This window comes from Oncorhynchus gorbuscha, linkage group LG03 (genome assembly GCF_021184085.1).
Source record: "Oncorhynchus gorbuscha isolate QuinsamMale2020 ecotype Even-year linkage group LG03, OgorEven_v1.0, whole genome shotgun sequence".
NCBI lineage: Eukaryota > Metazoa > Chordata > Actinopteri > Salmoniformes > Salmonidae > Oncorhynchus > Oncorhynchus gorbuscha.
In genome coordinates this window covers 79447076-79468470 of record NC_060175.1, presented here as the reverse complement: position 1 = coordinate 79468470, position 21395 = coordinate 79447076, and the positions used below count along the sequence as shown (strand labels likewise).

The 21395-nt window shown below is 40.0% G+C and overlaps 1 protein-coding gene across 6 annotated transcripts; it reads right to left on the bottom strand.

Annotated features, from left to right (window-relative positions):
* Nucleotides 1-1902: 1902 nt before the first annotated feature.
* On the bottom strand, nucleotides 1903-6380 carry tardbpa (TAR DNA binding protein a). 6 transcript variants are annotated; one of them, XR_006838190.1, is made up of 7 exons: nucleotides 5614-6380; nucleotides 5131-5294; nucleotides 4874-5029; nucleotides 4600-4770; nucleotides 4396-4480; nucleotides 3445-3591; nucleotides 1903-2725 (listed from the first exon to the last, which is right to left on the bottom strand). XR_006838190.1 is itself a non-coding variant. In XM_046343856.1 (6 exons), the coding sequence occupies exons 1-6, from the start codon at nucleotides 5852-5854 to the stop codon at nucleotides 3497-3499; spliced, it is 912 nt and encodes a 303-aa protein (XP_046199812.1). In that variant the 5' UTR covers nucleotides 5855-6380; the 3' UTR covers nucleotides 2789-3496. The 6 variants fall into 6 exon arrangements, 4 of the variants coding, with proteins under 4 accessions (XP_046199812.1, XP_046199813.1, XP_046199810.1 ...); XR_006838191.1 differs by having other exon boundaries at nucleotides 4889-5029; nucleotides 5614-6377; XM_046343856.1 differs by lacking the exon at nucleotides 1903-2725 and having other exon boundaries at nucleotides 2789-3591.
* Between the last annotated feature and the right edge of the window lie 15015 nt (nucleotides 6381-21395).

Genomic DNA, 21395 nt, shown 5'->3' with positions numbered 1-21395 from the left:
GCATCACTGCCTGGTATGGGAACTGCTCAGCCACTGACCGCAAGGCACTACAGAGGGTAGTGCGTAGGGCCCAGTACATCACTGGGGCCAAGAATCTTGCCATCCAGGACCTCTATAGCAGGCGGTGTCAGAGAAAGGCCCTAAAAATTGTCAGAGACTCCAGCCATCCTAGTCATAGGCTATTCTCTCTGCTACCGCATAGCAAGCGGTACCGGAGCGCCAAATCTATCTCCAAGTGGCTTCTAAACAACTTCTACCCCCAAGTCATAACACTCCTGAACATCTAATCAAATGGCCACCCAGACTATTTGCATTGCCCCCCCCCCCTGTTGTTACTCTCTGTTATTATCCATGCAGTCACTTTAATAACTCTACCAACATGTACATCCCTCAATTACCTCGACTAATTGGTGCCCCCGCACATTGACTCTGTACCGGTACCCCCTGTATATAGCCTCACTATTGTTATTTTACTGCTGCTCTTTAATTATTTGTTACTTTTATTTATTTGTAGGTATTTTTCTTAACTGCATTGTTAGTTAAGGGCTTGTAAGCATTTCACTGTAAGGTCAAATACCTGTTGTATTCGGCGCATGTGACAAATAAAATTTGATTTGGTAAATAGCTCAGGATGAGGCTGGAGGCTCTATTCAATCTGTAGCGCTAAAGATCCGATTTATAGCACTACTGACAAATAAAGGCATTGTTTCCGCAGTTGTAGAGACCGCATTACCGGCTTGATTGGAAATTACCTTTACTCGTTGGCACGGATCTTCTGCAATATGGATTGAATCCAACCCTATGTCAAAGGTCAAAACAGGGGTGCTTATTTTTGTCCTGTTTCACACATGTACAAGTGTGTGGTATGAAATGGAAATGTGTTTTTTGCATATCCCACTCCCCGAGACGACCCAGAGTGGGGTCACGGCCAGGGATCAGCCATTATTGATGGCGACCCTGGAGCAATTAGGGGTAAGTGCCTTGCTCGAGAGCAGATCAACAGATTTTTCACCTAGTCGGCTCGGGAATTCAAACTTTAGGTTACTGGCCCAACTTTCTAACCCTGTTCCTGGAGTGCTACCCACATGTAAGTTTTTTGTCACAAACCCAGTTGTAAATAATTCAATTGTTTATCAATCAGCTAATTATTAGAATCAGGTGCGCTAGATTAGGGTCAGAGTGAAAACCTACAGCAGGGTTTCCCAAACTCCCACCAATCATCAAGCTCTGATTATTTGGAACAGCTGTGTAGTGCTAGGGCAACAACCAAAACATACACTCAGGGAGGGCCCCAGGACCAAGTTTGGGAAACCCCGACCTACAGGACAGTAGCTCTCCAGGAACCAGGTTGGACATTTGAACTAAGCTCACGAGGCATTTATAAATTGTATACTTCACAAATCAATGGGTATAGATCATGAATTTAATAGTCAAAATGTATGTAGCAAGTGCAGATTGACCCTTTAAATCAACACTGCCTTTAGCTGACATTTTGCTGTCAATTAGTTTACATATTTGAATGATTTATGCAAATTCAAAAGTTCTTAAATCTATTAAATGAATGACTTAGATGAAACATGAAAAGTTGTGGGCCAGACTGTTACAATTTGCTACCACCTGGAGGTTGAAATGTTATTAGCCATATCAAAGACAGTCAATTGGGTATAAGCCAGTTAATAAGCAAATTGCACCCATTCTAAATGAGATTGGAGCATGACAGCCAGGCAATTGTCTAAATTCAACAAATTACAGAGTTGATCTATAAAAGATATTGCCTTAGGGCTGCCACACTGACTCAAATTTAAGATAGTGAACTTTGCAACAATTTCTGACTCTTCACCAAATATGGTGCTGGCTGCTAAAAGACATAACCTTGTCTAAACAGAGAAATACAACAAATTATTACAAATTTAAAACTTTATTTTACACTTCAGTGAACTAAAAATAAGAGTTCCATATCTGTACACAAGTGACAATTCGTGAGGGGTATACTACAAAGTAGGTTCAATTAGTTAGCCAGCTAACTTTGATAAAGAACCAGAAGCTAAACATATGTGTTTTTGGTTGTTGAGTCAATTAGAACATGCCCAAAAATTTGCGAAATATATAGTCAAGTTAGCTGGCTAACTCATTGAACCTGCTGCTGGCGAGTTCAAGAATTTTCCAAATATCTAAAACCCTGTAAAAAACTGAGTGGAGTCATTCCCCTTTACAAGCCTTAAAATAATTTGAAGGTCCCATAAATCCAACAAAAACAATTGTACATTTCGAACCACATGAAAAAGAGATCAACGGAATAATTTAAACTTAAATCTTTACAATAACCGATGGCTATATTGGGACAAAGCATAAATGAATGACAAAAGGAATCTTTCAAAAGTAAGATTTAAAGAGTCGGGTCATTCTTTAAAAAACAAGACTCAACAAAAACATGGTCACTAAATAGCAGGTCATTTGTTACATAAATTAAATGTTGGCGTTGCTTTTAAAATGTACTTGTTTGAAGGTATAAAACTAAATACCTCTGCCCAATTTGAGAATGGTCTGTTATAAATTTCAGTGGGGTGATCCAGGGGTCTTGTTAGTGAGGAGAAGAAGTCCCTTTCCAGGCATAAGGCATTCTGCAGCCCCCAACCAACAGTGCAAACTCCAGTCTTCAGCTTCCCGAAAATTGACTTCACTCTGGGGTTCAGATGTAAACCTGGGCCAGCCGTGTCCAAGGTCCCTATACATGCGAATTAAAGTGTTGGCAGTACAATTAATGTTAAGTAAAAATAAAAAGTCACTGTAAGGTAGGCAAAATACCTAGTCAAATTTTATTTGAGAATTCCCTTTGATTCACAAAACATATAAAATGCATTCAAAAACACTTCAACAAACTTTCAATAGGGACTCGTCAAACGCTCGCCACTGCACCCTCTTAAGACACACGAGTTCACTTGCACATCACGCCTCCAAGCTCCCCCAGTGCTCTCAACACAGAATCACCAACAGGTCACATTTTCACACAAAGGGGTAGGTAGGAACAAGAAGAAAATAAAGCACACAGCATTCACATCAAATCAGACAGCAAGAAAGGATACAAATATCCATAGCACTAAACATTCCACTGTATTTAAGATTAAGTTTGATAGAAATATTAGAGAAAGGAGACTTTGGGGATCTCAATATGCGATAAATGTCCTTTTGATGGTCATATGGAACACACTCGTACTTGCTTCTTCCTTTCACACTCGCACAAAGCCACAGGTTATTCTTAACTCTCGCAGACATCTGGCCCTTTAGCATCGCACAACCAGTCCTCTTCACACTTGCTTTCTTTACCGTTCGCTCACTCAGTCTCACTCTTTGGCCACCACCAATCGCATTGTTCTCAAAAGCGATACAAAAAGCAGACAAGATTTGTATATCCATGAAGAGGGGAGAAAAAAAGGCAACACCCACCGTCTAACACAGTATATGCAGAGTGAAGCTGTGTCTTTTGATGGCAAAGCATTTACACATGGGAAGAGGGGTACCGATACTGAGTTCGGTCGAACATTGCTGCCAACGAGGGGCTTCTTCCCGGGAAATTCGAAAACAGTTGGTTAACTGTTGAAGAGATTTTCATGAAGGTGTTTCCATAAAATGGTAAACAAAGATACAATCAACTGCATACAGAGATTAAACATCAAATCCAAATCCATATACACATGGTTGGGGGGGGGGGGGGGGGGATTGTCGTGATACTCAAATATCTACTTAGCATGCAGTCATGTCATCTGATGTCTTTTACAAAATAACTTTTTCTCAACAAAAAAAAACTACGTGTAGTAGTTTACCACTAACTATACACTTCAACCACTCACACTCATTTCCTACAGAATTAGTCACGCACACAATTAATGTCTTCTTAACAAAACAAAACAAAAAAGGCAATAGTTTTAAATAGCAGAGACACGTGATATGACTAACTCTTTCTTGCCCCTCAAAATACTTACCAGATTAATCTAGAAATAAGACTTTCAATCAAAGCTATCTACATTCCCCAACCTGATGACTTTGACTCCATAGTGCCAAAGCCAGAGCTGAACCCACTGCCGGAGGCAGAGTTAGTGCCTGCAGCCCACCCAAGACTAGCTGCGCTGGGGCTGCTGTAACTGGTGCTGCTAGAACTATAGACTTGGCTTTGATCTCCGGTGGCACTTGTCTGCCCGGCGATGGCAGTGCCTGCCACATTGGTCTGACCCTGCTGGTTAGCCAGCATACTTTGCAGAGCGGCAGCCATCATGGCTGGGTTAAGGCTAAAGCCCCCAAAATTCACCCCGCTACTGCCACTGGTCGGTAGCCCTCCACGACCACCGCCATAGCCCTGACCCCCGAACCCACCAGCCCCACGATCCATCATTTGCCTACTATTATTGTGCTTAGGCTCGGCGTTGGAGATGTGCACGCTGACACCCTTGATGATCAGGTCTTCTCCGCACAATGCTGAGGCAACCTAGAGAGACGGGGACGGGTGGAGGAGATGATTCAACACTCAAACCAACCAGAGTGTAATCTGCGTACCACGTCAAGTCTTGACCCAACAGGTTGAGGAATGGCCATAGGAAAACATACCTGGTCATCTGAGAAAGTGACAAAGGCAAACGCCCGGAAGGGTTTAGGAATGAAGACGTCGGTGACCTCGCCATACTGCATGAAGAACTGCCGGAGCTCATCAGTGGTAATGTCCTCTGTGCAGCGGCCAACAAAGATTTTACAGTTGCGCATGGGCTCATCAGTCCCTGCCTAACATGAAAATAAAAGAGAAAGCACTTGAGTATTTTACTTGCACAGGGAATAGAACAAAATGGAGACTTAAGGAAAAGATTAAAATGAGAGTACTCCTTACATATTGATTAAATACCTTAGAGTTTGGTAGTTTGCAGTCACACCATCTTCCATCGATCATGTGTCGCTGAGAAATCACTTTGGATTGAGTCTCATACTCAGTGAACCGAACAAAGCCAAACCCTTTCGAGTTCCCAGTCTTGACATCTCTTTTGACCTGCAGAGAGTTAGAGAGTGAAAAGTATGATTATAGACATGTATGGTTACCTTTATGACACACATCAACCATTAAAGCAAATCTTGATACGGTTGTGTTACCTGCACCATGATGACTTCTCCAAAAGTGGCAAAGTAGTCTTTCAAATCTTGCTCAGATGTTTTCCATGGCAACCCAAGGATAATGAGGTCTGATGTTCTATCAATACCTCTCTTCATTTTTACAGCAGAGACGGCATCCATTTCATCCATCTTCCTTTTGTTATCTGACACAGGAATACAAAATGTAAGATACAGCGATAAGACAAAATCAAAAGGCAGTCAAGAAGAATAATTGGTCATTAGCCTAAACACGAGCAAAATAGCTAGCTTGGCAATATAAATGTTAAGTACTACTGAAATAGTCTAGTTAACAAAGCCAATAAACTTTTCGTGCACCAACTTTAGTTAATGGGTAACTCCCTAAATGAGGCTGCATAGCTACTGTTACAAGTAAGGTTACTAGCTAGTTACGCATGACTGTGCACACTGTACAGTCAGTCAAACGTAACTAGCTAGTACTGGTAGTTAGTTAGTATACCTTACCTTTTGGGTAGTTGACGACGTACACCAGACTACCCCAGTCATTCTCAGGTGCGTGCAAGATGCCCTCAACTAGACGGACGCCTCGCATGCACTGAGACGCAGGGCTCCTGTAACGTAGGCCGCACGCTCCGGGAAACTGGGCTGCTACTGTTGACAGCAAAACAGTGCCATCATCCTCAGATGGGATCTCCATTGGCTCTTCGTTTTCATCCTCTCCCACGCGAATGTACAACTCTGCCATGGTCTCTAAATTAGATTAGCAAGTAACGTAAACTAGCTAGCTAATGGCTAATTCACAAAGCTGATGGCGCACGCGGGGTTGTCAATTGTTAGCTAGCAAGCCAGTTGGCCTAGCAATATTCCAAAGCGCTTCTAATCTAGCTACCTTAATAAAATGACATAGACACAAGTTATAATTTATACGTTCACGGGCCATGCGTCTATTTTGAAGAAAAAAACTAGATTTGGCGTCTGAGAGCTGAAAGGGCCCTCTTTTAACGGGCTAAAAAACAACGCACACTTGCAAAATGACGGGCTAGCAGCAGGATCTTGCCCGCATACGATACAAAAATACTGGACTCAACTTCTTTACTAGTTCAAAGAACGAGGTCGACCCGGTTCTTGAATTAAATTATAAAACCAGCATAAGTACACCTCAAATTTGTTAGACGAAAATATTATATGAAAGTCGTCAGCTAATCTCCTTTACCTTCAAACTTCTAAAATGTCCGCTTTGCTGGTACACAAATTATGACGTCAGTTTCGTACACTAACAAAGGAACCTTCAAAATAAAAGCCCACATTTCAACCAGTTTTGCCCACTAGGTAGATTATTAGGTCATTAGTTAGTTAAACTAGGATAGTCACCTTCAATTCTTAGGGCCCGGAAGGAGAGACAGAGTCTCAAGCCCTCTTTTCTCATTCTGTGGACCCACACCTCCATGTACTCTGAGAAACATTCCACATCTCCCATTTCATTTCAGTGGGTTGGTTCTAGTGTTGCAGGCTACCTGTAATTTACCAAAGTTACCAGAATCTTTGGTAATTTAGGTAATTTATACTTGAATAACTTTTTTAAAAGCGTATTAATATAGTATACATTTTTTGTATGGCTTGTGACAGCAGCCACACTTTAGATGTTGTAAGAATTATTTCTGATTTATAGTTATTATTATTTATAGTTATTATTACTCTTCACCGTTTAAACTAGAAACGCCGTTCAAACTTTAAAAAGTGTAGACTGGTCTGGAATAGTATGCTTGCATAAAACTTTGTATACTTTAAACTATTACATTTTTTGTCTCATGGGATTTCCTCAGTATTCTAAAGGTCACATTGTGACATCATAACACCCAAGATTCTATTCTATTCACTGTAAAAAAAAATGTACCTTTGACACAAATCAGCTACTTTGAATACTTTCCCAACAATTTAGACATAAAATGAGAGCATATGAAATCTGCCTCTACTTCTCTGCTATTCAATTCTGAAACAACAACAAAAAATGACAGCTGTTTTAATAAACCCATTAACTACTTTTCATCTCAAGTTTTACAAACAACTGAAATTTTACTTACCCAGCACTTTAGCCAAAAACCAAGAGAGAATGACATATTGGCCTAGTTCTCTTCTATTCAAATCTGGAATCAGAACAGAATTATCTTCTACCAATCAAAAACGACAGCTGTTTTAGTTCCGCATCAACTACTTTTCGTCTACACTTTTACAAAACAACTGAAATGTTGACCACTTACCCAGCACTTTAGACAAAAACTTAAATGGTATGACATCTTGGTCTACTTCTCTGCTATTTAAATCTGGAATCAGAACAGAACCATCTACTACCAATCAAGAGATCAGCTGTTTTAGTAACCACATCACCTAATTTACCACTGCCATGAATTAACTGCCATAGAACTTTTCAGAACTTACAAATTATAACAATGGGGGATCACATAAGACTCATTATGCCACACAGTACTGTTTGTTTACATATAGTTAGTTATCTTTTACCTTAATACTGGTCTGTAGTCTGCCTTGCACAGTAGTAAACTCCCATCCAGCTGGCGGCGCTGATGTGCAATTATTTGCTCTCCACCCCAAGCAATTTAAAACAATGTGTTGATTAGAACACCAAAGAAGGGTTGAAGAATACTTTGTTTTGATTTCAAACATTCTTTGTGTGGAGTAAAGAAAGATAGAATCACTTACACAACACATTCACAAACACATTCACATCTTATTAGACCAAAAATGTCCATTCATCCATATTCCATAACTTTGCATCTTTGCATCCACCATCATATTTCTCTCCCTAAATGATAGCCCACAATTTTTCTAATTCCTTATGAGTAATTATTACAGTTTGTATATACTGTAGTTTTCTAGTAGGAGAGTGTATAAATCAAATCAAATTTATTTATATAGCCCTTCGTACATCAGCTGATATCTCAAAGTGCTGTACAGAAACCCAGCCTAAAACCCCAAACAGCAAACAATGCAGGTGTAAAAGCACGGTGGCTAGGAAAAACTCCCTAGAAAGGCCAAAACCTAGGAAGAAACCTAGAGAGGAACCGGGCTATGTGGGGTGGCCAGTCCTCTTCTGGCTGTGCCGGGTAGAGATTATAACAGAACATGACCAAGATGTTCAAATGTTCATAAATGACCAGCATGGTCAAATAATAATAAGGCAGAACAGTTGAAACTGGAGCAGCAGCACAGTCAGATGGACTGGGGACAGCAAGGAGCCATCATGTCAGGTAGTCCTGGGGCACGGTCCTAGGGCTCAGGTCCTCCGAGAGAGAGAAAGAAAGAGAGAATTAGAGAGAGCATATGTGGGGTGGCCAGTCCTCTTCTGGCTGTGCCAGGTGGAGATTATAACAGAACGTGGCCAAGATGTTCAAATGTTCATAAATGACCAGCATGGTTGAATAATAGTAAGGCAGAACAGTTGAAACTGGAGCAGGAGCATGGCCAGGTGGACTGGGGACAGCAAGGAGTCCTCATGTCAGGTAGTCCTCATGTCAGGTATACAAGTGTAGTAGTCTTATTTGTGATGAAATATGTGATCCAACTGCCCCACACTCCAAAGTAATAAGGTTGATATAGTAGTCTATCAAAGGAATCAGATCAGCTATTTTAACATATTTAACTTTGACAATATTTCACTGCTTACTTAAGTAAAACATTTTAAACTTCTTACACTACCACAAAAATACTTTGTGAAGTCGCAAAAATATTTGTAATGGAAAATTACCATCTAATTTATATCTGTGTCCAAGAGTTTCAAGTGGCTACATCATATGGTTCAAGAGAAAATAGCCTAAGCATCTAATCAACAATGGCATTGTTAGGTGTGCTTTCTGAAAGCAAAGCACAACTTTAAAAACTGTTCATACTTCTTCTTATTCCGCTGGAACCTCTAGTTTCAAAACTGTTAAAGCTACCAACACTAAAACCAGGAGCAGGCTGGCACTGGTCAGTGTACTTAGAGAATGTTGGTACTACTACTACTAATAATAATACTTTTCACACTACAACTATATTTGCATAAATCTCAATGCATTACAATGGCAATAGACTTGAATGGGAAAATGCTGCTCCCTCTGGCTCCCCCACAATTTGTATCTGATTGTAATCAATGGCCATTTTTATGATGCTTATAAGCAAATGCAAGAAGGAAACCTTTGGCATTCTAGTTGTCAATTTGTTGAGGTAATCTAAATGGATCTCACCCCATGCTTCCTGAAGCACCTCCCATAAATTGGATTAGCATGATGGACACTTCTTACGTACCATTACGGTCAAGCTGCGTCCACAACAGTTCAATAGGTTTGAGATCCGGTGACTGTGCTGGCCACTCCATTATAGACAGAATCCAAGCTGACTGCTTCTTCCCTAAATAGTTATTGCATAGTTTGGAGCTGTGGTTTGGGTCCTTATACTGTCATAGGAGGAAATTGGCTACAATTAAGCACCATCCACAGGATATGGCATGGCATTGCAAAATGGAGTGAGAACCTTCCTTCTTCAAGATCCATTTTACACTGCACAAATCTTCCACTTTGCCACCACCAAAGCACCCCCAGACCATCACATTGCCTCTACCATGCTTGACAGATGGCGTTACGCACTCCTCCAGCATCTTTTCATTTATTCTGTGTCTCACAAATGTTCTTGTTATCCGCACACCTCAAACTTAAATTTGTCTGTCCATAATACTTTTTTTCAATATTCCTCTGTCCAGTTTCTGTGTTCTTTTGCCCATCTTAATCTTTTCTTTTTATTGACCAGTCTAAGATATGTATTTTTCTTTGCAACTCTGTCTAGAAGGCCAGCATCCAGGAGTCACATCTTCACTGTTGATGTTGAGACGGGTGTTTTGCGGGTACTATTTAATGAAGCTGCCATTTGAGGACTTGTGAGGCGTCTGTTTCTCAACTAGACACTCTAATGTACTTGTCATCTTGTTCAGTTGTGCACCGGGGCCTCCCACTCCTCTTTTTATTCTGGTTAGAGCCAATTTGCTCTGTTCTGTGACGGGAGTAGTACACAGCGTTGTACCAGATCTTCTGTTTCTTGGCAATTTCTCGCATGGAATGGCCATCATTTCTCAGAACAAGAATAGACTGATGAGTTTCTGAAGAAAGTTCTTTGTTTCTGGCCATTTTGAGTCTGTAATCGAACCCACAAATTCTGATGCTCCAGATACTCAACTAGTCAAAAGAAGGCCAGTTTTATTCCTTCTTTAAACAGCACAACATAATTGCAAAAGGGTTTTCTGATGATCAATTAGCTGTTTAAAATGATAAGCTTGACAATCGAACACAGGAGTGATGGTTGCTGATGATGGGCCTCTGTACGCCTATGTCGATATTCCATAAATTATCTGCTGTTTCCAGCTACAATAGTAATTTACAACATTAACAATGTCTACACTGTATTTCGGATCACTTTGATGTTATTTTAATGGACAAAAAAATAGCTTTTCTTTCAAAAACAAGGACATTTCTAAGTGCCGCCAAACTTTTGAACAGTACTGGCTTCTAGAGAAAAAACTATTCATTACGCCGATGTAAAAGTGGGGTTCGGTTAGTACTGGATAAAACGAGGTTAGTACTGGATAAATTGACGTGTTGCTGGGCTTTTACTCCACCCACTCCATTGCCCTCAATGCAATACACTGTATGTGAATTACATATTGGCTTATAGAGAAACAACTATTATGTGCTGATGTAAAAGCGGGGTTGGGAGTTCTCAGTAAGGTCTGTAGAATCTATATATTGTGTTATTTCATGGGGTACTAGATAATACGGAGTGTCGATAGGCTTTTACTCCAACCATTCAATTGGAAAATCTGTATCGATGTCAGTTGCATATTTCTATTTGATATTGATATCATACATATGTTAGCTAGCTGGCTATGGCTATCCATCCGTTGAACTCTTCCAAGTCAAGGCAAGCTTTTTTTAACTGCTAAACTGCTTGCTGACTGTACACTATACTGCATGATTGTAGCGAGTTTACTAATGTGTTAGTTTTAGTAGCTGTGTTGACTATGACGTTACTAACATTGTTAGCTAATATGTTGACAGTGATGTAGGCTGTGTGCAGCGGTTAGCGGTTATGATATGAAGGTTTGGCTTGGAAAGGTTTCTTCGTCTGGTCACAGACAACTGATGTGTTGTGCACTGAAGTCCACAAGCGAAGGGAAAAGGTGAGAGGAGGACAGCGCGTAGGTGCGAGAAGGAATTATACAATGAGCAAAATGTTCATGCTGTTTGTATGTGGCTGCTATGAAAGTGAACTGTGTTTGTGTGTGATCAGGGGTGTATTCATTTAGCCGATTCTGTTTTAAAAAGTTTCTTAAACGGAAGCAAACTAAATGTGGATAAACATACCTGAATTTGTTCAATAGAAAATCTTGTTTACAACTGTTGGATTAATGATTACACGCTAGATCAGCTAGATGCAGGCATGAGTGTGAATGGCGGTATTGAATGTGTCACTGTGTCACCTTACATTTACATACATTTAAGTCATTTAGCAGCCGCTCTTATCCAGAGCGACTTACAAATTGGTGCATTCACCTTATGACATCCAGTGGAACAGTCACTTTACAATAGTGCATCTAAATCTTAAAGGGGGGGGGTGAGAGGGATTACTTATTCTATCCTAGGTATTCCTTAAAGAGGTGGGGTTTCAGGTGTCTCCGGAAGGTGGTGATTGACTCCGCTGTCCTGGCGTCGTGAGGGAGTTTGTTCCACCATTGGGGGGCCAGAGCAGCGAACAGTTTTGACTGGGCTGAGCGGGAGCTGTACTTCCTCAGTGGTAGGGAGGCGAGCAGGCCAGAGGTGGATGAACGCAGTGCCCTTGTTTGGGTGTAGGGCCTGATCAGAGCCTGGAGGTACTGAGGTGCCATTCCCCTCACAGCTCCGTAGGCAAGCACCATGGTCTTGTAGCGGATGCGAGCTTCAACTGGAAGCCAGTGGAGAGAGCGGAGGAGCGGGGTGACGTGAGAGAACTTGGGAAGGTTGAACACCAGACGGGCCGCGGCGTTCTGGATTGATTACTATACATTTTTCTCTCGACCTGTGAACCCACATTATAAACTTTCATTCGTAGGCTAGGTTGTAGCAACCTCATGATGGGTATAGGTCAAATTTGAGTGTCATGTAGTAGCCTAAACCTATCGATGTAACACTGAGCTGGGTGAATGGAATATGAATGACCGTCATCCAATTTGCTGTAATTGTCACGTTCTGACCTTAGTTCCTTTATTATGTCTTTGTGTTAGTTTGGTCAGGGCGTGAGTTGGGGTGGGTAGTCTATGTTCTTTTTTCTATGTTGTATTTCTGTGTTTGGCCTGGTATGGTTCTCAATCAGAGGCAGCTGTCTCAATCGTTGTCTCTGATTGAGAATCAGACTTAGGTAGCCTGTTTTCCCCATTTTTGGTTGTGGGTGATTATTTTCTGTGTCTGTGTTTTCCACACGGAACTGTTTCGTTTTCATTTTGTGTAGTGTTCAGTTTTAATAAAAACTATGATGAACACTTACCACGCTGCGTATTGGTTCGATCCTTCCTACTCCTCCTCAGAAGAGGAGGACGAAAATCGTGACAGTAATAGAAATGAGGCCATGCTCATTAAAAATATTATCGTCCTCCCTTACCTTAAACGTCACCAACCGCCACTGCTCCCATATACGCTGCATTTATCAATAGATGCAGTGTAGATTATGTTCCTTTTATGCAAAATTGACTCAGTCGGCAAATGAATTTGAGAGAATTGTTCACTTTATTCATGAATCATGCCTTTGCCTATACTTTATTGAGATTATGATCACAAATATAAACATATTGCTTAACTTTGTACATGCTGTTAAGCAATGAGATTTAGTAAAGTAAAGTATCAAAACATCCCTACAGGTGTAGCCCTACTACACCTGGCTTGTCATAATCACTTCGCCCTTTACATTCTTCAAAGGCCCCAGGTGAATTTTCACACTTGGATATATCTGGTGACTGCTCTGATCCTTTGCTTTCATTTCCCTGGTATTTACGTGTTATATTTCAAGACAAACACAGCTGAGATTGGACTGCACCAATAAAAACCCATGCAACAACAGTTTGCTTACCTCAATCACAAAGTGCCATGGATTGGACTATGCTTGGAGTCATCCTTACTATGTAAGTACTGAAGTTTAAAATTGATACTCACTTTTATTTGTGTTTCTTTTTTGTTTTTAATTACCAATATTTTAGGCTATAACGTTGGCCTAGGTGTAAAGTCGATATAAATTTATCAGAGTCATTCTTTATTAGATTTTATGCCAAAATGGCTATTTGCTGTATGTTAGATAATGTCTTGGCCTGCATGTTTTGTATAATCTGTTTATCTACACATGAATGCTTGAAGACTTCAAATTAAAGTATTTTCTTTTTTTACAAGAGTGACTATTGATTTATTTGACAGCAGGACTACCCTAATTGTCTCAACTATTCTGCCTTGTTTTCTGTAGTTGTTTTGTCCTGCCTATCAAAGGGGGTGTCCTGAAAGTTCAGAAAAGAGACTGGATGGGGAACCCACCAGCAACATTAACAGGTATGGTTAATTTATCTATGAAGGGTTTTTCCCTTTCTAAGCTATATTTAGTTTTATGTATGAATTGTATGTCAGTGTTTGACATTGGACAACTGAGAGGCAGGACAAATAACTAACTAGGGTTGCAAAAGCGAGGGTATATTACTGGAAACCTTCTAAGTTTACCAATAAACTACCAGCATTTTGGTAACTTTCAAGTTTTTATTTGTATTTTATCAGATGACATAGTGACCCTTTTGGGTACTTCAGATTATCACAGGTGTCTGCAATTATCGCTGGCCCTCTGTGTGGCCTTATCATATTTAAAATATGTCAAATAAATATTATTATCAAATAAAATTATTACAAAAATAAAAATAAAATGATAAAGCTGTAAAAAATTATCCTAAATTTAAACCACCAATTTAGTGAATACCATTGGTGTTTAATATGATAATTGATATTAATTTTACTATATCAATATATATGTCTACGTTGTTACAGTTTTGTCGCCAAACTGGTGTCAGTTGTGAAAAAAGTCAATAGTTGGAAGAGTTGCAAAGTTAATTGAAACCTAGAAAAGTACATTTACTGAAGTAAATGTGGTGTGCTTGGTAGTCTTGAAATATTTATGGTTGTGAAATAGTAGTGGTAGTGATGGCAGTATTAATTATAGGAGTAGTCATGGTAGTAATAGGGTTTTCATAGGCTATGTGTTAGTTATAGTGACCTATATTGGGTGGTTTGTTGCTGTGGAGTTATTATAGTGGGTTATAGCAGGCTAGTATAGTGTGCTAGAGTGTGTACGATAGCACATAAGCCATATAATGTGTTTTGAAGCTATCAAATGTATCTGTGGCAGTCCCTTCAGTTTAGAATCCTGAAGCCTGCATTCTGCCATACAACAAGCTTTATAGTTTTGAAAGTACCATGAATTTGAACAAAAAGCTGTGTTTGAAGCTATCGAAGTTGAGTCAGTTTGCATTTGAACTTTGTTTTGTTGCTTGTAGCATAAACACCTCAGTGGCAAATCCAAATGTGGCCTTTGAAGTCTATAGAGCTTTTATGCCTATTTAAAATGGTTGTGAAGTCAGTATAAAGCCCCAGGTAGCTCACTTTCTGAAGTGATTTTGTTTTTGACAATCAGATGAAAATATCACGACTGGTTGTGCTCATGCCACATTAAAATGTAATGAATTGTTACTGCTCAATGACGTCTTTACTATTAGGCCCATACATAATTTGAATCAGCTGTGTAGTGCAAAAACCAAAACGTGCACCCCTTGGGGTCCCAAGGACTGAGTTTGGGAAACACTGCACCACTGAAAAGGCACCTAATTGGTGTAACGACCCACGTACATGTCAACGCTGGTTTGGTGTTTGTAGCAGTATGTAACATTTCAAGAGCAGTGACGAATCCAAATATTTCCTATTCAAGCCTATGGAGCTTTTATGTACATTTAAAATGGTTATAGTCAGAGTGTAAATTATGGGGGATACACTCTGGTTATGGTTCAGAAATGATAAATGGTATCAAAAAGCTCTATTACAAGCAACCTATTCCAGACCGGTCTGCATGTTTTAAAGTTTGTGTGGCGTTTCTAGCTTAAACGATTGAAGGCCTGAATGTTTCCCATTCAAGTCTATGGCAATTGAAATGCATTGGGATCTATGCAAATGTGGTTGTAGTGGGAAAAGTATAGGTAGTATCAATTTTTAAAATGTTTTTCAAGCAACCTGAAGACAGTCAGCCTGCCCATTTTAAAGTTGTTTTGGTGTTAGTAGCTTCAACGGTTCAAGAGCAGTGGCGAAACCAAATACTTCCCTTTCAGGCCTATGGAGCCTTTATGCACGTTTTAAATGGTTATAGTTAAAAAAGTATAAATGGTATCAAAATCTGTATACAAGGAACCTATTCCAGACCGGTCTGCACATTTTAAAGTTTGAATGGCATTTCTAGCTTAAACATTTACCCATTCAAGTCTATGACCTCTGAAATGTACCCATTCAGGTCTATGGCCTTTGAAATGTACCCATTCAAGTCTATGACCTCTAAAATGCACTGAGATGTATGCAAATAGGGTTATCTGTATACAAGGAACCTATTCCAGACCGGTCTGCACGTTTTAAAGTTTGAATGGCGTTTCTAGCTTAAACTTTTGAAGACTAGTTACATGTCAACATTTACCCATTCAAGTCTATAGCCTCTGAAATGGACTCTGAAATGCATTGAGATGTATGCAAATATGGTTATTAGTAGTATTAGTAGTATTAGTATTAGTAGTATCAAAAATATATTTTTTCAAGCACACACCAGTGCCAGCCCGCACATTTTAAAGTTGTTTTGGTGTTTGTAAGTTTCAGAGTTTTGGAGCTAGTGGCTTTATTTCCATTGAAATAAAAAGAAGCATGAACAGTTTCTAAAGTTTGGCTAATAATGACATTGTTGATTAGATGCTTTTTTCACTTACCATTAGGCCACCAAGGCAATTCATTGCCTGGGGCCTCACATTATCAGGGGGCCTTGTGAAAAAAAGTCGCAACTTACTGTTGAGAGTTAGAATAGTAGAATACACAATATTGCAATTTAGGGAGTTGGTAGTGCATCAGCAGTTTTCCTCTTGTTATGTCAATCACTGACAGTCACTCAATTGGCTCATGTCAGCTAACATTTTATAGATTGCTAGGCAAATTAGTCTAGCCAGCTATCTAAACTTGTAGTAATCATGGCTAAATTACTGACCAGTCAGGAAGGGCAGCTCCAGGGAGCTCCCCTCTAGCCTTTTGGCTTGTCAACCAGATAGTATGAACATGGCAGAAGTCTAGGTACATTTTGTAGAATAGCAGGACATATGGTTTATCCACTAGAAACTCATGGACAATACAGAGACATAGAACATGAATAGGTCTACTAGGCCTACTGTATACACATATAGTTTTTTATTCAAGTATAAATTACCCTAGTTACCATAGATTGCCATAGATTGCCTGTTAATTACCCACAATTACATAAGATTCCGATAACTTTGGAAAATTACAGGTAGCTTTGGAAACACTAGAACCAACCCACTGAAATTAAACTTATTTTCAGAGGGAGATGTGGAATGCTTCTCAGAGTACATGGAGGTGTGGGTCCACAGAATGAGGATGGAGGGCTTGAGACTCTGGCTCTCCGGGGCCCTAAGAATTCAAGGTTACTATCCCAAATTAACTAACTAACAACCTCATAATCTTCCCAGCGGGAAAAACTGGTTGAAATGATGTCATTGCAACCATTAACTGGTTGTAATGACGTTATTATGTCAATTCAACCAGATTTGCAGTTTTGCCTGCTGGGTACCAGCTATGTTACAGCTTTCAAATATACCTTTTGGCATTAAGCTACATCACATATTTGTTTCATGAACATTTCACATTTTGTATTCTACATGAGCAGTTGTGTCACAATCAAGATTAGACTGCATTGTTATGATGTATTGCCCTTACGATTGTTTTGCAATGCCTTTTCATCCCTTTGTCCTCAGTAATCAGCCTTGCCTTCCTGGATCTGCTGAACCTCCAGCTGTCTGCATGTGGATTCTCACTACACAAAGATCCTGACAAGAACTACATCTTTAGAGTTATGTACAATGGCTGTTTTGTCCAACATCAGGTAAGATAGCAGCAATGTAGGACTTTGGCTACGTCCCAATTCTGCACCCTTCCTCCTTATTCGCTTAGAGATGATCTTGTAATGAAAAGTTCTTTACAAATGCAATAAATTATTATTATTATTATTAATTAAGTGTTATCTTGCACACTCCTCATCAGACATGAATTAACAGTGGTGGAAACTCCCTTCAGCCAATGCTCAAATGTGTTTACATTTGTGATGGGATGTGTGCAAGATACATTGTAGCTATTAGGCTACCTTTGCCGGACCCAGTATAACCCTTTTCTGTTTTTGTGATGGTTACATCCTAGCAGCATGGCAACAATGTCCTTGTGCTGAATTTGGTGAAAAGAATCAACCGGTTTGGAGGTCGAACTCACAGCTTCATAATGAAGTGTCCAATGGTTCCTGCACCACCCAACAGAGAACACATTCAGTGTGATCCAGACTACATCCAGGTAAAGCTTTATAATTCAGTGATGTACGTTAGCAATATCTCTGTGAATTCAAATAAAATATTTAACGCGCGTGTGTGTGTGTGTGTGTGTGTGTGTGTGTGTGTGTGTGTGTGTGTGTGTGTGTGTGTGTGTGTGTGTGTGTGTGTGTGTGTGTGTGTGTGTGTGTGTGTGTGTGTGTGTGTGTGTGTGTGTGTGTGTGTGTGTGTGTGTGTGTGTGTGTGTGTGTGTGTGTGTGTGCGTGCGTGTGTGATTGGGATTGGGCAGGGAGGTGGCTGTTTTGTACATAAGTTTACGATACCTTGAATAAAAGGCACATTATCCTGCACCAAATCATATCTTTGTCAATGATCATTGTTATTGTGACCATAGCTGAAAATGACATACAGTATTCCCACAGGTGATCAGACAGATCCCACTGGACAGCTGGAACAATGAGGTTAACATGTTATACATACACTGTACACTCTGTGTGTGTAGTCATTCATTTACTGCATGCATCAGATCGTACAATGTGCTAACATTGTGTGTGTATGCATGCATGTGTGTGTGTGTACGTGTTGTGTGTGCACATGCACGCATTTGTCTGTTTACAGCTTCAATGGTCGCTTTCCTTGAGGGGTAATCTAATTGTAGCCCTTGAGGATGCTAGCTTGATCCAGGTATACGCTGTCATGAATGGAGCAAGCATCACAGTTCAAGGCAAGAGGAGAGAAATCTTGAGTCCAGTGACGGTAAGCTGCCACATTGTGGCCATTCAAAAAATTACAATGGAAACCAATAATGTTACAACCTAGTGGAACCAGCCTGATCGCTGTGTCCACAATTCTGATTCCACCAAGATAATAATGTTGGTGAACTGTGGAGAATTATTTGCATTTCAATGACTTATTTGGCCATCCATAAAAGGAAAATACTTATTGTAGTTCTCAAATGGATGGGCAACTTCAGATTGTTGTAATTGTTTGTTCTTGAATTAACTTGAAATGACAGGTAATGGAAAGGACAGGGGAATTTCTTGCCTTGAAGTTGGTCAGTGGACAGTATGCCTACAGTATGGAAGCTACCTGTCCAAATGGTGGGTCACGAGAAGCGACAATCATTTACTTTGCTTAGACCATCTGGTATCAGTCTACTTAAGCTATAGCCTAGAACTGCCACAAGTGTGACATGATGTTTGTCATAAATTATGGGTAAAATTGTATTTTAAGGTAAACATATTAGCCACTAATTTTCATGTAAGTGTCTATATAATTAGCTCATAAGGCATTTAGTGTGCCTTATATCAATAATGCCATGATGTATAACATTTAAAAGTAGTTTAAAATATGTCAGCCATGTCAGTGTTTTTCACTGTCATAAACTGTCACAGGCATGATATCATGATAGTTATGCAGCTTGTATCCCTTCATGTTTGACTGAAAATCCAAAACAAATTGATACAGTTGTGGGCACTAAAACATTAGGTTGTGCTGTACCATTGGCAGAACAATTGCCACAATGCACAATGCACTCGATTGTCTCCTAGTGATAGCTTGCCACAAAAACCTGTACCAGTTTTTTTTCATGGACTCATTTTTTGATGCCTGCAACCACTGAATGAAATTGAACACAAACGTAATGTTAACTTCAAGTGTCTCTATGCCCACAATGTAATGCCACCTCCTCACACACCCTCACTTTTAATGTCCATAGTTGTGTCAGTGTCCAGCCCAGCAGCAGAGGACACTATAGTGCACATTTTTAAACGGCGCATGGGTTTGACAAAAAGAGGAGGCTACGAGAGTGACTCCCTAACAGTTAGCAGTGTTTCTGTGAACCAGACAGAGAAGTTCACTGTCTATGAGACCCATGACTTTATCCAAATCAGCGTCCCTACTGCCCTTATCCTACAGGTCAAGGTAGGTGTGTTTCTGTAAAGTCTGCCACTTAGCAGACGTTTTTATCTAAAGCGATTTACAGTTCATAGTAACACGTGGCTGATGTGAGAGTCACACTCACAACCCTGCATGTACTAGCATGCACACAAGACTGTACATCGCTTTGGATAAAAGCGTCTGATAAATGGCCCATATTCATCTTCTTCTTCTTCTTTTCTAACCGACTGAGCCATAGCATTTTGACCTAAATTAATGCAATCTACAGTTATCTACACTTATCATACAGTGCTTTCGAAAAGTATTCAGATCCCTTGACTTTTTCCACATTTTGTTATGTTACTGTTCAATCTTGTTTTCTTCAGACCAAATCATTTTGTTTCTCATGGTATGAGAGTCTTTAGGTGACTTTTGGCAAACTCCAAGCAGGCTGTCATGTGCCTTTTACTGAGGAGTGGCTTCCGTCTGGCCACTTTACCATAAAGGCCTGATTAGTGGTGTGCTGCAGAGATGCTTGTCCTTCTGGAAGGTTCTCCCATCTCCACAGAGGTACTCTAGAGCTCTGCCAGAGTGACCATGGGGTTATTGGTCACCTCCCTGACCAAGGCCCTTTTCCCACGATTGCTTAGTTTGGCCGGGCAGACAGCTCTTGGAAGAGTCTTGGTGGTTCCAAACTTCTTCCATTTAAGAATGATGGAGGCCACCGTGTTCTTGGGGACCTTCAATGTGTAGAAATGTTTTGGTACCCTTCCCCAGATCTGTGTCCTGACACAATCCTGTCTCGGAGCTCTATTAACAATTCCTTTGACCTTATGGCTTGGTTATTGCTCTGACATGCACTGTCAACTGTAGGACCTTATATAGGCAGGTGTGTGTCTTTCCAAATCATGTCCGATCAATTGAATTTACCACAGGTGGACTACAATCAAGTTGTAGAAACATCTCAAGGATGATCAATGGTAACAGGATGACCCTGAGTTCAATTTCGAGTCTCATAGCAAAGGGTCTGAATACTTATGTAAATACGTTTTTAAATTTTTAAATTTGTAATAAATTAGCAAAAATAAATAAACTGCCTTTGCTTCGTCATTATGTGGTATTATTGCTGAGGATTTTTTTTATGTGGAAAAACGGAAGGGGTCTGAATACGTTCCGAATGCACTGTATGAAATCATAATGGTCTTTTACAGAACTGCCCCACTGACGACCGGCTTGCACAGCCTTTCTATAGGGTAGACGTTGTGCTCACGTTCAAGGAGACTGACCACAAGATGTACTGGACTATGGAGAACACTCTGCCATGCACAGGTGAGGGTGTGCTCAGTAACAGTGACAGAAACGTTATGATCAACATTAAGCCTCTGATGTAACTCTTACAATTGAAATAAAAATAGTAAGACATATGCAACATGTTAGCTACAGCAGGCCTGCCACTTGTTTTGTTATAAAGCTGAGGAATGGAGCTGGGGTAATGTAACCCCTTTCAAATATAATTCACTTGATAGTTTTAACATATTTTGAATCTATACATTCTTTGTTTACATTGTTGTTTGTAAACAATGGAGTAATATATTGGGTTATGATAGGGCAAGAGAGTTGTGCTAAGCTCATGAGGCATTTAAATCTTATATTCTTCAAAAATAAATATCAATCATTTAAACTACTTTTTAACAAATTCCTTGATCCAAGACTGTGCCTTTAAAGTGTCCTTTTGTAG